The sequence below is a fragment of the Athene noctua genome, chromosome 2 (genome assembly GCF_965140245.1).
Source record: "Athene noctua chromosome 2, bAthNoc1.hap1.1, whole genome shotgun sequence".
NCBI lineage: Eukaryota > Metazoa > Chordata > Aves > Strigiformes > Strigidae > Athene > Athene noctua.
The window spans coordinates 105,491,574-105,510,787 of NC_134038.1; the positions used below are offsets into that span (position 1 = coordinate 105,491,574).

The 19,214-nt window shown below is 37.3% G+C and overlaps 1 protein-coding gene across 3 annotated transcripts in view; it reads left to right on the top strand.

The window, feature by feature from the left end:
- The window catches only part of ADCY1 (adenylate cyclase 1), a 172,413-nt gene that overhangs the window by 98,159 nt on the left and 55,040 nt on the right, over nt 1-19,214 (top strand). For all 3 annotated transcript variants that reach the window (XR_012633174.1, XM_074899799.1, XM_074899800.1), the window contains exons 6-7: nt 9,253-9,411; nt 10,855-10,996. Coding sequence is in view for 2 of the 3 variants with exons in the window: in XM_074899799.1 (XP_074755900.1) it covers nt 9,253-9,411; nt 10,855-10,996 (301 nt within the window). In the remaining variant the exon portion in view is untranslated. The remainder of the gene's footprint in view (nt 1-9,252; nt 9,412-10,854; nt 10,997-19,214) is intronic.

The following is a 19,214-nucleotide window of genomic DNA, read 5'->3' on the forward strand; positions in this document are numbered from 1 at the left end:
TTTGTGTGTGTGTACATGTGTTTTATAGGGGAGGGATTGCACACGTGTATTAATTCTGTATATAAATAAATAGTCATCAGCACAGTGCTATTACATCTGGAATGAGCTTGCACAAGTGTGTCACATCAAGGGCCATAGCCAGTTCTGTATTGGAAAGCGTTTGGCCACTGTTTCAGTAGCCAGTCATTCTTTCTCTCTGTTGTCAGCTGGGAATATGGAGTTAAGTCACGGTTCTGCTTCTCCTCAGATAATCCTCAAGTTTTTGCATTTTACACAAAGATCTGCTTCTCTGTGAAGGTGAATAGAGCACAGTGTAATCTTAATTTAAAAATGAATAGTATCTATTAAATCAAGGAAAAAAATATAGAATAAACAGACATAAGGCTTATGAATTCAAATTATGCATTTTTGATTTGGAACATTTCACCTTCTTTCTTGTTTCTGATAAAGCTTTTGCCACATCATATATTTAATGCCTTTCATTTGTATGTGAGGATGTTTATGCACATATATGCACATAAATAAGTTGTTTTTCCAAAACCAAATTGTGCTCATTTCTGGAGAGCCTTGGTGTTGTAGAAGAATGAGTATTATGATCCTCTCACAGAATTCACTGTAAGTTTTGCTCAGGAGAGTTGGATTTATCTCTACAGAAGTGGTGGCTAGCTGTTCAAACCCTGCTAATGCCTTAGGGGATTCTCATTTCTAGCTCAATCCGTGTGTTTTTATTATAATGTTCATTTGTAAAATCTCTCAGAGTGTGAAGGGTTGGGTAAATGACTCTATATTCTCTTATTCAATGCAAGTTTATAATCTTTGTAAACATTTGCAAAATTGATAAAAGACTTTGTAATCCATGATAATATGATAGTCTATGATACTATAAAATCCTAAAAGAATATTTTAAATCTGCAAATTATGTATATGTGCATCTTTCCAGCAGTATATGGATACTCTATTTATAAAGAAGCCTTGGCCTTTAATTAAGCCTATTAGCATAATTAGATATACAGGCCTTGTACACATTTTGCAGTCTTTTTTTAAAAAAATCCCTGGAAATCAGTAGCTGATGCTCTCATTCTCTTTTAACCTAGCATTAATTTTTAATTCATTAGTTGTGCTGTGTTTCATGTATACAAATAATGTAGTGATATAACTGTCAACTTTCTTTTTTTTTGAATGTTTCAGTTTTACTAATATTAGAAATGCAACAAGTTCCCTTTTTATGTTATCATCTGTTGGCTGCTGTCATGATAATGTAAACTTGAAAAAGGAGTTGAATTAAAAATGAAGGAACTGGGACTGTTCAGGCTGGAGGAGAGAAGGCTCAGAGGGAGTCTTACCAACACATACAAATACGTGATGGGAGGTTAAAGAGGATACAGACAGACTTTTCTCAGTGGTACCCAGTGTCAGGACAAGAGGAAATGGGTACAAACTGAAACACAAGAAATTCTATCTAATTATAAGAAAAAAACCTTTTTACTGTGGAGGTGGTCAGATACTGGAGACGTTGCACTGGAAGGTTGTGGAGTTTGCATCCTTGGAGAGATTTAAAAGCCAGCTGGACACAGTCCTGGGCAGCTTTCTATATCTGACCCTGGTCTGAGCCAGAAGGGTTGGTCTAGATGATTTCCAGAGGCCCCTTACAGGAACAGCAACTCCTTGATTCCAAGTGGATGGGCTGTAGTGTGTTATCTAGACATGTTTGTTCAGAGGTTGTGGTCGAAGATAGCTAACTAACTAAATTTCAGCATTTTATTATTTTTATAGAATTTATAAATTGTAAGTCTTTAGTGTATTCAGTGGTCAGGGTACAGTGAGAGGGTAAGATGGAGAAGAGGCAAGGGTATAAGAGAGTGCTAGATTTATTTAGGGTTGTTGAATGACTGGGGACATATTCTGCACAATTAATTAACCTTTTTATCTTTTTTTTTTTTTTTTTTAATGAGGAATTAGTAGTGTGAGTAAGGACTGTAAGATCCAGGCTCAACACATATTTCTTCTCTTAGTTAAATGAAAGTGCCTGGTCTTCTTATGTTAGAAAACAGGAAGATGATGCATTCCAGGTATGATTGCCCTTGATGGCAGTACTATTTTTCTTCTTTTACTGCAAGTGAAGCATTTGTTCAGATCCTGCTTCTGGGTGAGGTTATTCTGTTGACAGAAGCATGTGGCTTAGCCAACTACACAAAGAGCTTCAAACCAGGAAAATAGGTTCTGCAGAAGATTAGGAAAAAACTCCACTCCTTCACAGAGACCAAAGTTAGCAGATGGATTCCTCAGATTAATTTGTTTGAAAATATATTGGGCAAATGAAACGTGAAGAGCTTTTGATGGTAAAGTTGTAATGCGACATTTTTTTCATTTGGTATGATTATTAGGTGTTGCTTATCAGTCCCATGAGATGCATAGTCACTTTTGGTTTTAAACTTCTCCCTTTCATCAAGAGTTGGATGCCAGCTGGTAGTCTTCTTGTTCACTTTACGGCAGAAATCAGGTCCTGACATTGTAGATTTATGCTTGGAAGTTCTCATTCCTAGTGACAGGTTTGTCATGTTAGCTGGGATAAATAAATAAAATCACTCGAGTTGTGATTCAGCTGATGGATCTATCAAAAGTGCCTGTCCCAGAGATATGTACCACCAGGGTGTGCTTTTTGCAGAAAGTCAAGGACTAGAAACTTCCAGTGGTTGGTTGATGCATCTGCGATTTGACTAACTTGAATGTTATAATGAGTTAATATAAACTGATACTTTCCATTCTCTTCATGTTCTCTGTAACTGTTATTTAAGTATCCTAGAGTATGGTGCTGCATGTGAGTACCTTCTGAGAATGTTGCCTCATTACATTTAGATGGAGATTTTCAGGGTAATTTTCAAATAACATTATAAAATACTTCAAATTTTCACAATTTCATCTGCCTTCTGAAAAGTATTTTTTTCAATGGCAGAGTTAAAGTCAGACCAGAATCATTATGGGAAGATCTCTTTTTTCTTAAAAAAACCCCAACAAAACAGATAGTGTTATATTCTGGTTCTATTCCAAAAGAATTTCTGCTGCCAATGAGTTTTGTCAGTGCTTCGTATAGGCCAGGTGTTTAATCCACTTCAGTTGCTGAAACCATCATAGCAGTATTTAAGTGGGAGTTAAGTGTTGGATACCACTGATGTTGCTTTCATCAGGTAACTTTTAACTGTCACATTTTTGTTAGTAATATAATTAAAATGAACATGTTCATTAGTGCCTCTGATGTGGCAGATGTTGCTCTAATATGGCAGATACCGTCCTCATCTTGGTTTTGAACAGTGTCTTAGGCCGAGTACACTCTTCACCTTACTTAAATTGCTTGCCACCTTTGAAGTTTTGACTCTATTTGCTACAATATTTTATCTTCTGAATAGATCTAATTTTTAGCTAATTGCCATGTAGGAAAGTTCTGCCCAGCTATCCAAGCTTTTCCCTCTCTCCCCCATAAACTGTCTAGAGATCTGGTTTAAGCTAGCATTATAGAGGCAGTTTTATACATTCTTAATAATAGTTTGTCTTTCCTTACAGAGCACTTCATCAACAGATATAAATTAAATTAAACAATTGTTTGGCTCAGTCCAGAAATGTAACCTCTTAGGAGATGAAATGTGATGAAATGAGGGAGTTATTTAAATGCTCTTGATAACGCCACAGGGCAAGAAGTACATTGTAATGTTTCCAGTTGGAAATAAGGAGGGAATCTGGGTGAGCAGGATATATAAACACCGGATTTGCGACTGGGCCAAAATACTGGGGTTAACATTCATAAACTTGTCAAAAGTGTAATGGGATCCTGTAATCATTCATGTCATCACATAAATGGTACATTTTCACAAGACTCCTTCCCTTGACATCTTACTAGGATGCTGTTTTAGTACTGACTCCGAGGAATTGAACCACTGTCTGCATCACTGGCTATGCCTACGTTAGCAGGTAGCATGGCACAGTAGGAGCACATCTGTAGATCACAGGAGCTGCTGCTGGCTACTTCAATTTAACCTATACATATTATGACGGGGGGGGGAGGAGGGGGAGGGTTCCTTTAGAATAGGTCTCTTCTGGCCCCTGGGACTGAATGTTCCTAGTGCCTGTGGAACTTGAAGAGGTCTGAAGGAAGGTGTCCATGAACCTTTGCTTCTTGAAATCTGGGCACCTCAGTGGTGTCTATCAGCTTTTCTCTCTGTCACATAGGTGAATTTATCCCATATGGATGACTCCACCTAATATGGATGACTCCACCAGTCTTCCATGTAAGATCTCACAGATGGAAATTTGGCTTATTTTTCACCTGCATGTTGTGTTGCTGCTTGATTGTGTGGGTCATTGTGGAGGTTGATGCTTGAACTGTCTCCTTCCTATGGGTTTGGTCCTCAGCTGACCAAAGGCACTGAGGAAGGGAGAGGAACTACAGCAGTCAGTTTGAGGAAGCCCAACTGAAATCTCAAGTTTTCCTGTGTGATCTTTTGTATGAGGAAGAAGATAGAAGCACTAACTTTCCTGATTTCATCACTGTTGATGCTTTTCCCCTGGTCCTCCAGAGGTCTGGGACATGGGAAAATTTCAGACTGGCAGGAGTGAGTTGACCTTAAATTCTGGGAGAACCAGCAATTGCATTTTCAGCAGTGGAGAAAGCTGTCTACCATTGGCGAAAGCTTAGTCGGCTTGCACTTCTCTCAAAGTGAGTCTCTTGACAGCTGAAGCCGTCAGACCTCCACAGCCAAGGCTCTCTGCCCTAGCTGTCTGCTGCTGTGCTCCAGGTGAGCAGTGCACTGGGAAAGCATTCAGCTCTGGTCAGTATTTAAAAGAAAAAACACCCACACCACAAGAAAACAAACAAGCCCTAAAACCCTGAACCTGACCTTGAGAAACAGCTGATGAAATAGGACAGTGAAGGTTTTCAAGCAACAAAACTTAACTGCCTGAGAGGCCTAACGCAGTCCCCACCTTGTGAGAAGACAGACTGAAGGGAGGGTAGGGGGGGCTAGTGCACAGGTGTTCCTTCGTACTCTAGGCCATGTCCAGCAGCCTCTCCTCCCGTGGCCTGATGGGCTGACAGAGACATTCACAGAAAAATAGTCTTTGTCATTAACGTCCAAAACCTGTCCAATTCATGATGTAGTTGAAACGGAACTGTCACAGAAATATTTAGGGAGATGTGCAAAATTGAAGGCCACCCTTATCATAGAAAAATGCATATATAAAAAATAAACATATGTAACTGAACGAAAAATCTTGTCTATGCCTTTAACCAGGAAATATCTATTTCTATGCAGATATTTTTGGACCTAAAGAAAAGCCCTAAATAACTTATAAAAAATAGGAGGCAGAGCTTTTTTTTTCCCCTTCAAATGCAGCACAGGTCTGGAACTGTTCTGCAGATGATCTAAATGACTTTGATGGTTTGTAGCAGCACATGAAATATTTGTAGCTAAGTAGAGAACTAAAATTTAAAGACTTGGTAAGATACTTGAGCTGTCAGGATAGATGGTTATCTTATTAGTCACTTACATGGACTGATTGCTTCTAGTTTAAAAATAAAATGGTTTTTGATTTCCATTTGTTTCTGGGCCTGGTTTTGTGTTAACATTCTGGAAAACTTTTGAGTATATTGTATCTGAACCTAGGAAAGAATAAGTTACGATGAATAATTTATTTGAGAAACTTCTTTTTCCTATTCATGGCTTATTTGTGAAGTGCTGGTATTTTTTCAGAAATGTTTTTAGAATTTAAAATGCATCACTGGACACTTTTGTGGTGATTTAGTGCACAAATGTTGGTGTTGTTTGGGAATATGATTGTGGTACTACTCTGATTTTGTATTTGAAGCCTATTCTTTGCATATTCCTTAACATTTCTCATTTTTGATAGTTCAGTGGGGTATATTTATGGAAATTAACTGCATAAAGGGCACACAGGTCTTCAAGATAAATTCAAAAACTTTAATGAACTGTTCATAAGCTTTTATTCCTACTCAAATTTAATAGTGGTGAAAACACTCCTGAAACACACTGTAGTTTCTGGGAAAAATGTAGAAATGCATTCTTGATTTAGATTTTTTACTAAGTGACTACATCTGGAAGTCTTTTGTTCAAAACATAAAGTGTTTTCAGATTCTGCTTTATGGTTCATTGGTACATTATACAGTCCAACTTATTTAACTAGGAGTATGGTCAGCAATGTTGTATTTTTCTACTAATTTATTTTCATTTACTTTTTGCTATGCTATTCAAATTTCTGAAAGCAGGTGAAATTTTACCCTCTTTCAAGCCAGTTAGGACAAAGGAAGGTCAAAGGTCTGGAGTGGTCTTTATCAATGTCTGAATTTCACTGTGTTTCCACTTACATTTAGCCTGAGGTTTTATATGCTGTTTTAAATGGGAAAACAAAAAAACCCCAAACAAACAAACAAAAAAACCCACAAAAAAACTCAAAACAAAACAAAACACCACATTCATTTGCGAATAGAGAAGCTCACACACTTGCAGGTTCGCCAATGAAGATAATTACATAGGTAACAGATACTGAACAAAGGAAATCTCACTTGCAGTGAGTAGAAGTAGGACAAGGAAATATTTCATCTTTCAGAAAGCTGTGCGTAAGCCTTTCTGTGCTGTTGCATAAAATATGACTGGGAAAATATTGTATGCCCAGATTCCCTATGGGGACAAAAGAGATCTCCACATTACTCATATTAGTGATGGCTGACGTGGTATATACTTCAGCACTTCATGGCAGCAGATTTCCTTGCTTAAATTAAGGCCAAGTATCTTGTGCTGCTCACCCCACATCTGGACCTATGCTGCCCTTTCTGTTAATTGTATTTAAACAAATACAACTATACAAGGGACAGATACAGTGACTAATCCTGAAATAGTTGGAAAGTCCTCCTAAAGACCTCTCTGCCAGATCAACTGTAGCTGAACAATACTTTAAAAAATATATTGGTCAATGAAGATCAAGGGAAAATTACAGCCAGACCTTCAGTTTAAGGTATTTTATTAAATGCACTACAAAATTTAAATTTTAAAACCTAATGAAAGCCAAGTCTTACACTGATCAGTCAATTTCATTTATTCACTGATATTATCTCTTTTTGGACTGCAACTTAACTGTGGAATGCCAGGTGTCTCTGTAACAGAAAAAGTTGCAAAGATTTATGCAGTGTTATCTCTTCATGTAATGTGTAAGACTATTAGCTTCAAGGCTCCTTTTCAGTGTTAACAAGTCAGTGCAGGGTGTGAAATATAGCATGTCCCACATTCACAGAAATGAAGAATCCTTCCTTGTTGTGGCACTAAAATTAAAATGGTTTTAATATTGACTTTGCCAATTAATTCCTCCTTTTCCAGCTACACAATGAAAATCTCTGAAGGTTAGATTTAATTTACAGGTGTAAGTCCATAGTTACAGACGATTTCTGTGTCACTCTTGCAGGAGCTTTGCGAAGATATTAGTGTTTATAATCTCTCTGCATTTGCTGCTCTTGGACCGATTTATCGGTTTCATCATTTTCTTTGCTCTGTATTTCTGTAACTGGGTAATTGAACTGATTACAGCATACTGGAGTGGAGTCATTGCTTATCCATTTGTCATCTCAACTAGTACTTCTTCATACCTCTTTTATTGCAGAAATTGTAGGAGTGTTTAAATATAAGTCTGTGCCCTTTCAGTGTCACCATAGGAAATGATGCTTAGCTAGTCATACCATAAAGGTTAAGGTGCAGCACAACTCTGTGTGATTATTAGTAGTTAGAACAGTTTCCTAGCAGTAGCATAAGGTGAAAATGTCAGTTGAAAAAATACCATGAAATATTAAATAAGTATCGTTCAAGAAGACTGACATTCTGACACACTTGGGAAAAAAATTTAATTTTTTACTGAATAGGTTTTCATTCAGGTGGAATTTTAATTAAATGGTCAACTTAGAGAACATCACAAATCTAAATTGTGATGACATAAATGAGACCATAACTTTTGTTTAATTATTTTTAGTCCTCTGTGCTGTACAGAGAGAAAGTTTTGGAGTCCATACTATGCTCTTTTCCCAGATTATTTTATATTTTAATTGCAAATGTTTTACAGTATTGCCTTGAGACCATGCCACTGCGAACAAAAGGAGTGAGGAAAAGTAAACATTATTTTGATATTATAGATGGAGAACTGAAAGAGGATAAAATTACTTTAAATCACAACAGCAGTTGTAAAGGAGGAAATTAAATGCAAGTCTTGAGTTTATATTTTACTTACAAGACCAATCTTTTCCTTAGTGTTTAATATTAAATTCCTTCATAATGAAATTCAGTTAACTCATATAGGATCAAGAATGATTTTTATATGTGTGAAGAGGGGGAAGGGGGGAAAAAGAATTAGAGAGAGAAAAATCCACCAACCAGTAAACCCAAGGCCAGGTTAAGGAGAAACAGATATTCCTGGTAAAAAGAAGCGGCCAGGTAGCACATTTTAATACTGAGTTGAAGGCAGTTTGTAGTAACGGTAAATTTGAAATGTTTGCTTATTTAAGCAGTTTAAAAATAAGCCTAATAAGATAGTTTCAGAAATGTTTTGATTTCAACAGTCACGTTGTGGTCAGTTGTCATCCTGCTGAAATAAATATGCATCGGAAAAAGAAATATTTATGACAAAAAAAAGTAAATATGTATGAGACAAGATAAACAGGAAAGTGCGGGAGTTAAGATGACTGGTTTTGAGTTACAGCCAGAAAGTTCTTTGTTTATCTCCCATTAAAATATCTGTTTCTGTAGGACCGTGATAGCCAATACTGCAAAAGTGGCAAATTAAACCTAAAACTTATAGTCTTAGGGAAGTTTCATGACAAAGCCATTTACTACATTTGCTTTATTGTCTTTTTTTTTTCACTTCTTTTACTTTATTAAACATAATGAAACATAATCTTTTCTACATTGCCTTGAAGCCTGGAAAATTAAATGTTCAGTATTAGGTTAAGAAATTTAGAAATACTGAGATTTTGGTTAAATGGTTATTAAAATATCACCAAGAAAATTATTTCTTTGTAATTATAATTGGGGCTTTGAAACGAATGAAGGAAAATAACAGTTCCTGAATATATCATTTGAGATTTTTAAAAGATCCTGTGTATTCAGTCATGTATATATATATTAACTTTTGGGGGAAGGAGACAAAAAGAAAATCAAGAGCAATGTAATTGTCTAAAGACTAATATTCTGATGCTGTCTTTTTCAGATCTGTTGCGGAAGCCACAGAGGTTGATCTCAACATGAGAGTCGGATTGCATACAGGCAGGGTGCTTTGTGGGGTCCTGGGTCTCCGAAAATGGCAATATGATGTCTGGTCAAATGATGTGACTTTAGCTAATGTAATGGAAGCTGGAGGACTGCCTGGGTAAGTCTGAAAAAGAACCACAGAAAAAGAAACCTGTATGGGTGAAGAATTTATTTCCTTCTTTGAGGCATTTTCAGTGGAATTGCTGTTGATAAGAAGGGTTGCGTTCAGTAAGAGCAATCAATGTATTATGTGATTTATCGTGTGGAATTCTCCAAATGATCTTGATATTTACATTAGTAATAGGTTAGATTAGAAGCAAAACATTTCCAAACAAAATCCTTCTTAAAAGCTGCCAAATATAAAGAGTAGGAATGAAGCAATACTAGGAATGTAGGAATGCTAGACTTACACCATTTCATGTTATAAAAGTAAAACCGTCTAGTTATTCCAGGAAATTTTTACCCTTGCACCTCTACACGTGTAGGGGGTGTGTCCCTTACTCCTTTTACATGGCAAAATTTCCAACACTAGTAGTGTGCTGTAGAAAAAAATACCTGTTTATGCACTCAAATACTGATGCTATGCGTGTTTAAATGATACAGTAGCACATAAACCTGCACCCAACCCTTGCAGGCATGTCCTGGAACTTTAGGTACCACTTGGACAGCCTGGGACCCAATTTAAACGCACACAGTGCAGTGTACAGAGGTGCATGGGTGTGCTTCTGTATGCAACTCACATCTGGACTGGGACCTACCATCCTCTTGGATTTTTACAAGATCATGATTTGCAGAAGAGGGGGACAATGGAACCTCTTCATTTTTGTGGTTAAGATGGGTGAATTTCTATTTGTTACATGTGTCTGCCTTAGACAATTTTGGCAGTGTATTTTGTATGTTCCTTACCTTAAGCATTTCCAGTGGAAAAAAATCTGAATGTGTTTAATAGAGGAAAGCAGTAATAGCTTTTCAGATATCTTCTGTGAAGACATTTCAAATGTAAGGGGTCTTTTGGGAGAAAATGTGAAGACAGTTTTCAGGATAAGAAAACTCATAAATACTGTCAGATGGCTGTGCTACCAAAACAAAGTGAATTAGAAAGCTGCCTACAAAACGAAGTGAATAAATGAAACAAGTCAGAAATGTGAAGAACAGAAACAGAAGTTTCTTCTCTCTAGGAGAGATTCGTAGTGTGAAGTCACAAGTTTCAAGCAGCAGGATGTTTTTGCAAGCAGGCAGTGAGGTAAACACGCAAGAAAGTCATACAATTGGAAAATGATAAGCAGACTTTCCCTTTCTACAAGTCAACAAATCTGCAATGCTTGGACAGTCAACAGTTATCTTTCTGTTCACTCTGCTCAAGTTCAGAAAATGCATGTAATAGAAATATTTCTATGTTTTATTTGGCTGAAAAGACAAAACAAACTCTTTTTTTACATTAAAAATGGAGCTTTGCACATAGCTTGACCTCTTTATGATTCTGCACAGGAGTGTATTTCAGTAGCAACTAGCTCATAATATGTCTTTGCTTTAAACAACAATGTCCAATTTTTCTCTTCAGGAAAGTTCACATTACAAAGACCACCTTAGAGTGCCTAAATGGGGACTACGAGGTAGAACCAGGATATGGTCATGAAAGGAATAGTTTCTTGAAGAAGCATAATATTGAAACATATTTTATTGTGCCATCCCACCGTAGGAAGGTAAGGTCAAAAAAATTCTAGCTTATTCCATGATATGTTTTTGTAATTTAACAACTGTTGTGTGACATTCTGACAGCAGAGGCAATACTGGTATTTCCTATTTCTAAAAGCTCTAAAAGCTTCTCTTGAAATCAGATCTTTTGTTTTTGACTGAGGCAGGAATACTAAAAAAATCTAACCTTGAACATTACATAGAGAAGATGATCAATTTACTTTTGAAATTTAAAAATAAATTTTAAAAATTTTTTTCCCTTTAACCCTCAAAAAAGAAAACTGCTGGTTTATTCAGATTCTGTAATCATTCTATCAGAAATTATGTTACTTCAAAAATTTAATTTAGTCTTCCCTTCTTCCTCCCCTCAAAAGAGTGTTTCAGAATATTAATGCTCACAGCTAGGCTATTTTTCTTCTAGTTTTCTTTACTCTTTCATTCCCATATTCCCATGCCATTTTACTCGTGCTCTCCTAACCCTTTCCAAGACCACTTGTGATACTGGTGGCTCCTTTACTGGGCCTGGACGATTCCCCAATGAATAGACATAAAGAAGTAGTATTTACAGACATATCATGACCACAGCAGAAAAGTTAGTGAAATGAATTCATCACTGATTGAACTAATATCCTCTTGAAGTGTGGAAAAACTGCCATGTTGCCAAGCTGTACAACACAAGCCCTTTTATCCAGGTCAGAGGAAGAGGCTGCAGTCAACCATCCTGCTTTCGAATGTATATACCACTGTACCACAGATCAGGTATTTATGCTGAAGCTGAGTAAATTTTCTAAGATTATTGCAACAAATAATATATTCTCTATCCAAAACATGCATGTTTTTTTCTCCTGGTAAGTTGAGATACTCATTACAAATTCAATGTTTTCCTTGCTTGGTCTGTGACTTCAGACTCCCACAATGATTTTGCTCATCCCTTTCTTATCATAGCTGCCCTTCCCTCCAAATTTTCTTAAGTTCCCCTCTCCCCTCAGCTTCTTCCTTTTGTTAGACCCCTGGAGATGTACTGGGGAAAGAGGAGTAAGTCAGCAGTGCTGTTGAGGGACAATAACGTTTTCTGCTCTTTTCTTCTTTTTGGTGGAGAACAAAAAATGTAAAGTGTGGAAAGAATAAGGTAAGAAGATTTTAGCTCATTTGATCAGGAACTTCATTTCTTAGACGTTGCTCAGGATTTAGCCACCCCTGATGGAGATGGGTGGACTGCTCAGTGTAACCATATTTTAAGGGCAAGGAGAACAAAGGCCCAGCAGTATAATGGTAATATCTTGAGTCTCGACATGCAGTGAAGGTGGTGACAGTGTTTATTTCAACAGGTTCATGTATAGTCATACCTTTATTCCTCAACCAGTTATTGAGTTTAGGGCAGCCTTTTGTTCTACTGCAAAATGTTTTGTGACCTCACTAGGAGTCTTGAAATTGCATAATCATCATTTAAACACATTCAGTTTGTTCTAACCTTTTCCACATCAAATGAGGCTTATCTTAGAAGTTACCTGCCATAACATGTTTCCAGGCCAAGAGGAAATTTATTGCTCTTTATATCAGACAGACAACTCAGGATAGAGACTTTTGCACCTTTAACTTCTGAAACTCTTCCCGAACAAGTTTAATTCAGGGATTTGACCTTTAGAGGGAAAATTATAACATCCAGTTCTGAAAGTAAGTATGAAAACAATATGAATGAGGTTTTAAATTGATGTCAGAGTTCCATGGCTCCATGATTGAGGGTGTTAGATGATTTTTTGACAAAAATGTAACCAGGGAAAAATAGGTCATCTTGAATTCCATGCCCACAGTCAGTTTCTTGGTCTGAATTCGATGACTCAGGGAGTTTTTATGGAAATGTAGGGAGACCAGTCACCTGGGGGATTTGAAACTGAGAGTAGAAACTCCTGTTGTTTTATCCCAGAAAGGCTGCTGCAAGGGTGTTTTGTTAATGCACTTCCTCTAAAGCATCTTGTTATTAGAGCAATGGAGTGTTCTCATCCACTGTGAAAATCATGCAATCTCATGTTTTGTATGCTTCTGCTGGTATATATGATTAGATTCATTTTTAGGTAATATGAAAGAAAACAGGTGGAAAACCGGTGGGCTAGCTTCTGTTTTGGCAGTCAGTGAGGGATTTTCTGGTGCCTTTCTTGAAATCAGAATTAGTTCCTAAATTAACCAATCCCAATAAAAAAGAAAACACAAGGAAGAGTTTAATTAAAGTTAGGTGTGTTGTTTATTGCTGCTAGATTTGTTTGTCTTGGTTTATTGTTCTTTTCACTCCTGCAGCATTATGTATAATTTCATTTCCTATGTTATTATATATCCAGTTTCTTTTCATACTGAGAAGAAAAAGAGCTGAATTTCAGAAAATTGTTGATAGGTTGGTGCACAGAGACAAGGGGATAAATATGGCTATTACACATAGAAACTGTGTTGTGTCAACTCCACTGCATAAACCAGTGATTGAGGAACAGAAGCTTGACATTCACGTAATGAAGTAAACCAGGTCAACACATGTTTAATGTGCGAGGATGAGAACCTACTACTGTGTGAGCACACATTTCTTTGTCTTTGCAAGACTGCTGAGAAACTACTGGTGACTGCTGAGAAATGACTGATTGGTTTATCAACTCCATAAATCAAATGCCATCTTACCCAAGGGTGTCACTGATGGGTTTGTGGAAGTGGCAGATCATAGAATCATAAAATGTTTTGTTTTTGAAGGGGCCTTAAAGATCATCAAGATCCAACCCCCCTGCCATGGGCAGGGACACCTTCCACTAGACCAGGTTGCTCAAAGCCCCGTCCAACCTGGCCCTGAACACTGCCAGGGAGGGGGCAGCCACAGCCTCTCTGGGCAACCTGTGCCAGTGTCTCACCACCCTCACAGTAAAGAATTTCTTCCTTATAGCTATTCTAAATCTACCTTCTTTCAGTTTAAAACCATTAGCCTTCATCCTATCACTACACTCACTGATAGTCACTCCCTATCTCTCCTGTAGCCCCCTTTAAGTACTGGAAGGCTGCTGTAAGGTCTTCCTGGAGTCTTCTCTTCTCCAGGCTGAACAACCCCAAATCTCTCAGCCTGTCCTCACAGGGGAGGTGCTCCAGCCCCCTGATCATCTTCGTGGCCTCCTCTGGACCCTCTCAAGCAGGTCCATGTCCTTCTTATGTTGGGGACCCCAGAGCTGAACACAGCGCTCCAGGTGGGGTCTCACAAGAGCAGAGTAGAGGGAGAGAACCACCTCCCTGTACCTGCTGGCCAGACTTCTCTTGATGCAGCCCAGGATACAGTTGGCTTTCTGGGCTGTGAGCACACATTGCTGGGTTATGTTGAGCTTCTTGTCAACCAACACCCCCAAGTCCTTCTCCTGAGGGCTACGCTGAATCCACTTATCTCCCAACCTGTATTTGTGCCTGGAATTGTCCCAACCTATGTGCAGGACCTTGCACTTGGCCTTATTGAATTTCATGATGTCTGCGTGGTCAAACCTCTTCCCTTATCTACCAGTGCTGTAACCTCATCATAGAAGGCCACCAAATTTTAAAACAGGGGTTATGTTTTCCCTTTTCCAGTGAGCAAGATGCAGATGTACAGATGCTGTGGTACAGCTTGACTGACAACATTAGCTCTCCAACATGTATCAATGGCGTGCTGGCTAAACTGGCAGAAATAAACACTTCGTGAATTTTACTGATATTGACTGGCTTCTCCACTGGGCTCGCAGATAAATCAGCATGTCACATCACAGCACATCACGCCATCCCCAGTTGTCGTATACTTGCATGCTGATCATTAGACCACAAGCTACATAACAGTATATTTATCTTCAAAATAAACACCTGCTGTCCCCTCCTACCCTAATTCAGTCATTAACTCTTCAGAGACAGAATCAGGCGGCTACCCAAGAAGCACAGACGAGATGGAGTTTTTTAGGTGAATGCAGGTATCTGCTGGTTTAATATTGTATTCCTTCCTCTGGAGCCTCAGTAGCTAAAATGTAGACTTTTTTATTCTCTGTGCATCATCTCTGACATTAATATGAACTGACCTTAGCAGGTATGATGCCAAGAGGAATGAAAATCAATGTTATGAGCAACAGATGGCCAAGAATCTGTTGAATCTGAAAGGTAAATAGGCCCACTTAGAGCTTTTTAATTTTTATTTATTTATTTAGAAGACGCATACCCCACATTCTTCCCTATTTGGTCTAACAGGAAGATCTTTCATCACAAATATCACCCAAACCAAGGATGAGAATAACAGTATAAGATGACTCATTCATGTATCAGTTACATTTTAAATGTGAAAAAAATATGAAGTATTCCAATTTTTTTTAATCTTCTATTGAATCAGCCACAATTCTGTCATCTGATCTGGTTGCTAGTTTGGTGTATATGCTAATATATGTGAGAGCAATTCTAAGTGGCCACTGAGGGAATACTTTCCTTTTTGTTTTGTTATAGGGAGTTTTTTGGTAGAGATTATACAAATCTGTTGTTGTTATTATTACTATTACTATTGTTATCGCTATTAAGCAATAATTATGCATGTTTGACTGGATAACATTCAGCTTCTAAACAGACTTAAATAATTCATCTGATTTCCAAAGTCATACAGAAACTTTTTGAATTAAATTTATTTTTTTGTTGGCCATCGTAGTTAAAAACTTATGCAAATATGCTTTTTAATTATAATAAAATAATTCCCTGACAGCTTCTAGTGCTGAAAATGCCAGTACATTTCTTTCAAGTAAAGTTTAATTGTGTCTTTATAATACTTCATGTTGATACTAAAACTTACAGTGATATGACCAAAATATTGCACTGAGACAAGGTTAAAAGTGTTTAATTAGTGTAACTAGCCACAAGTCTGACCGCATACATGAATGTCTTGGGCTTTTAAAACAGGTCTGATCCAGATAGAAAAGCAGATCTCTTTATAAAATATTAAATATTCACAAGATCTACGCTCTATGCTTTAGAGTATGGACATTGTCTTAGTTTCAAAATGTCCTAGCTTTCTGAAGTATTGTAAATATTACATGTACGTGCATGTTATTTCAGGAAAAAACAAAAAAAATCAGGCCAGATCTGTTAATCTCAGAGCCCCTTATAAGAACTTTATAACTGCTTAGACCTGCTGCTTAGACCCAGCCAAACAACTTTTGCTGTTAATGTTTCCTCGCTAATCTACCAGACTGATCCTGTTTTGACTTTTAAAGTGTATACTTAATATTTATGTTAATTTTTTTAATAGAGTGGATCTGGCTTTCATCTGAATTCTTTGTTCTTCCATTGTCAGCACTGATATTAGTGAAAGTATCTTTTCTCAGTTTCACAGCTGGCACAGCTGGCTCCCAGAAGCACAGCAGAGGTAGTGAGCTTAGATGGACTGTCCACTTCCATGGTTGCTCTAGGAAGTATGGTTCTCCTGCAGTATAACACCTCCTCGAGTTTGGCCACAACCTCAGTGATAAGTGGGTATTTTTGTACTTGGGCTTACTTCTTTGTATTTGTTGTAGCAATTCAGTGACTGATAGAGGGGTCTAGTTTTGAAAAGGCTCATTAATCTCACCAGCTGAGAAATCAGTCCAGCACAGACAATTAAGCAAAATTCCTATGGTACTTTTACAGATAACGAAGCAGTGATTAGAACTGATCAAATTTTTGTGAAGGGAAAGTTTTCTCAGAATGTGTTAGTTTTTGTATTTACAGAAGTGGGCCTGCCATCATTATTATTCATTGCCAGCTTTAGGGAACATGCTTCACTGAGTAACTTTGCCAGCTCCAGAGCTAAAGCAAACACAAATAATGCTATAGACGATTAACAGGAAGTAATAGATCTGTATCCAGGAAAGGTGGTCATGAAAATTATAAAAATAATAGGGAAACTGTAGATACAAATTATAAATGTTTCCTATATATTCATAAGTGTCTTAAGGACTTTACACCATGCCTCAGATATAATCAATAATTAGCTTTCAGTAGGTTGCTAATCAACATCTGCAAAGTTTCTACTAATGTGCTGGTGAGTTATTCACCAACTAGCTGTGTATTCAAAGATACTAGTTATCTTTTATTTGTGGCAATGTAAATCACAGGGTATCTGCATTTACTCTTTGAGTAGCACCCAGTGATGGGCATTCATGAAAAGTCCCTGAAAGTGAGTACCTCATCTGTTCGCCCTTTGGAAACAGGAAACTGTTTCTCTGAAAAGGCTGACATTTCTCTTTCCTACCGTACCATGTACATTCAAAGCCATGCCAGGCAGTCTCAGAAAATGCTTTTTGTATCTTGGACAGCCCTGCTCTATTATCTGAAGTCTCTGTGTAATGCTATGACCATCCTGAAAATCCCAGGTGAAAGGGTCTAATCTTTTTTTTTTCTGAATCCTTGTCTGTTCCTTATCCAGATGGAGGGAAGTGGATGCTGGTTAGAGGTTGGATGTTCTGTCTCCTGCCTGGTTTGCTGTGTTGAATCATGCCCTAAACATTTTAAGGAAGGCAGATAAAATTTTATTTTTATTTGTGTCCAAAAATAATTATAGCCAAATCAAAATACCAGTAGTCTATTTGAAAAGAGAACTTAAAGCAATAGTTGAGGAAGAGTAGAGCACTTTTGTCAGTCTTATGATTTCAGGAAAACTCAGTTGAAAGCCTAAAGGTTTAAGAATCCTCTCAATAAGCAAACACAGCTCAGGAGCATCCTTTGAAAGATACTATTTAAAATGTAAAACCTCTTTCAAATGTCAGAAATATCTAGAGCAATTATCTGCACTACACACCTGTGACTTAATTTACTGTGAACTGCAGATAGATTTAACAGCTCAAAAGGTTGATCAGTTAATTTCTTTGACTCAAGATCAAATAGGCAGAAATTCAGCAACCTGAGATTCGTTCTAACTTGCATGACAACAGCTGTAAGAAAAGTGGCAAAGGCTGTCACATCACTTTTATATGTTGTTGTTTCATCTAGCATAAACAGATGTGATTTTAAACTTCCTGCATTGCAGTTCTGTCACTAAGAAGTAACAGGAAAATAAATTTTCTAGCGCTCTGTTGCTTGAAAATACAGTATTTTTTGTCTTGGAGTACAACATCCTCCTTTACTGTTAATCAGCACAGCTTTGTGTCATGAAGCAGGTGATCTGCCTTCTATGTTAAAATAAACTATTAGGCTCCATATCTTTCCACCAACACCCAACAGGTTTTATCTGTTTATGTCTTTCCTGGGGCTGATTTGAATTTTTTTTCTCCAGCATGGAATGAACTTTATGCAATATGGCACAGAGAAGACAACGTAGATTCATGATGGCTTTTTTGCTTTGTACAGATGAAATGCATAGTAACTACATGTGCTTGCATTTTGACTTTATTGGTGAATCACTTTTACCTGCGAATCATTGTTAGCAACTAGCATGTTTCACAAGTATAACTGCTCATATACACTCTTGAGATGCTTTCTATCATGTCTTAATAATACTTTCATCTAACTTTTAAAATTGAAGCAATTTGATCTATATAATCCCTGTAATACTAGGATTTTTGATAGAAATTTGTTTGATTTTGTCTGACCTGATTAAAAGATTGGCATCATCTTGTGAACAATAACAAAAGAATAAAAAAGGCTACAGAAGTAGAATAATGAACTGAGTGAAACAATAGGTCTAAAATTACTGCACTTAATTCTTTTCAATTTATTAATTCCATTCAAATTGAAGTTCTGTCTATACTTGAAGGAAATTTCCTTCTCTGCAAAGTTAATTTGATTTAACCACTCTGGTTAGGTCTACGTGAACATGCTACGGTGTTCTCAGATTCCCCTTTTTTTCCCCAAATGTGTAAAAACTGTGTTTTCCATGGGGCACTTATGACCAGATAAATCCGTTCATATGGCTAGCAGCTTCCTAGGATTTTTTTGCATCTGACTCTTCTAAATATATCCAGTCCACTTTGTCTCAAGAAAGTTTTTATGGTCATTACAAGTTGTTGGCTTTCTGGACTAATTAATTTACTTAAGTGACCGTATATATGCTTATAGAGTGCTAGAGCTCTGACTCCTAAACTCTAAGTAGTAACAGAAGAAGAGAGCTTTACAGTTAAAGCAGGTATCATGGTTTAAGCCCAGAGGGCAACTGAGCACCACACAGCCACTCAAACACTCCTTCCCCCTGAAGGATGATGATGAGGAGGAAATAAAACAAAAGGCTCAGGGATC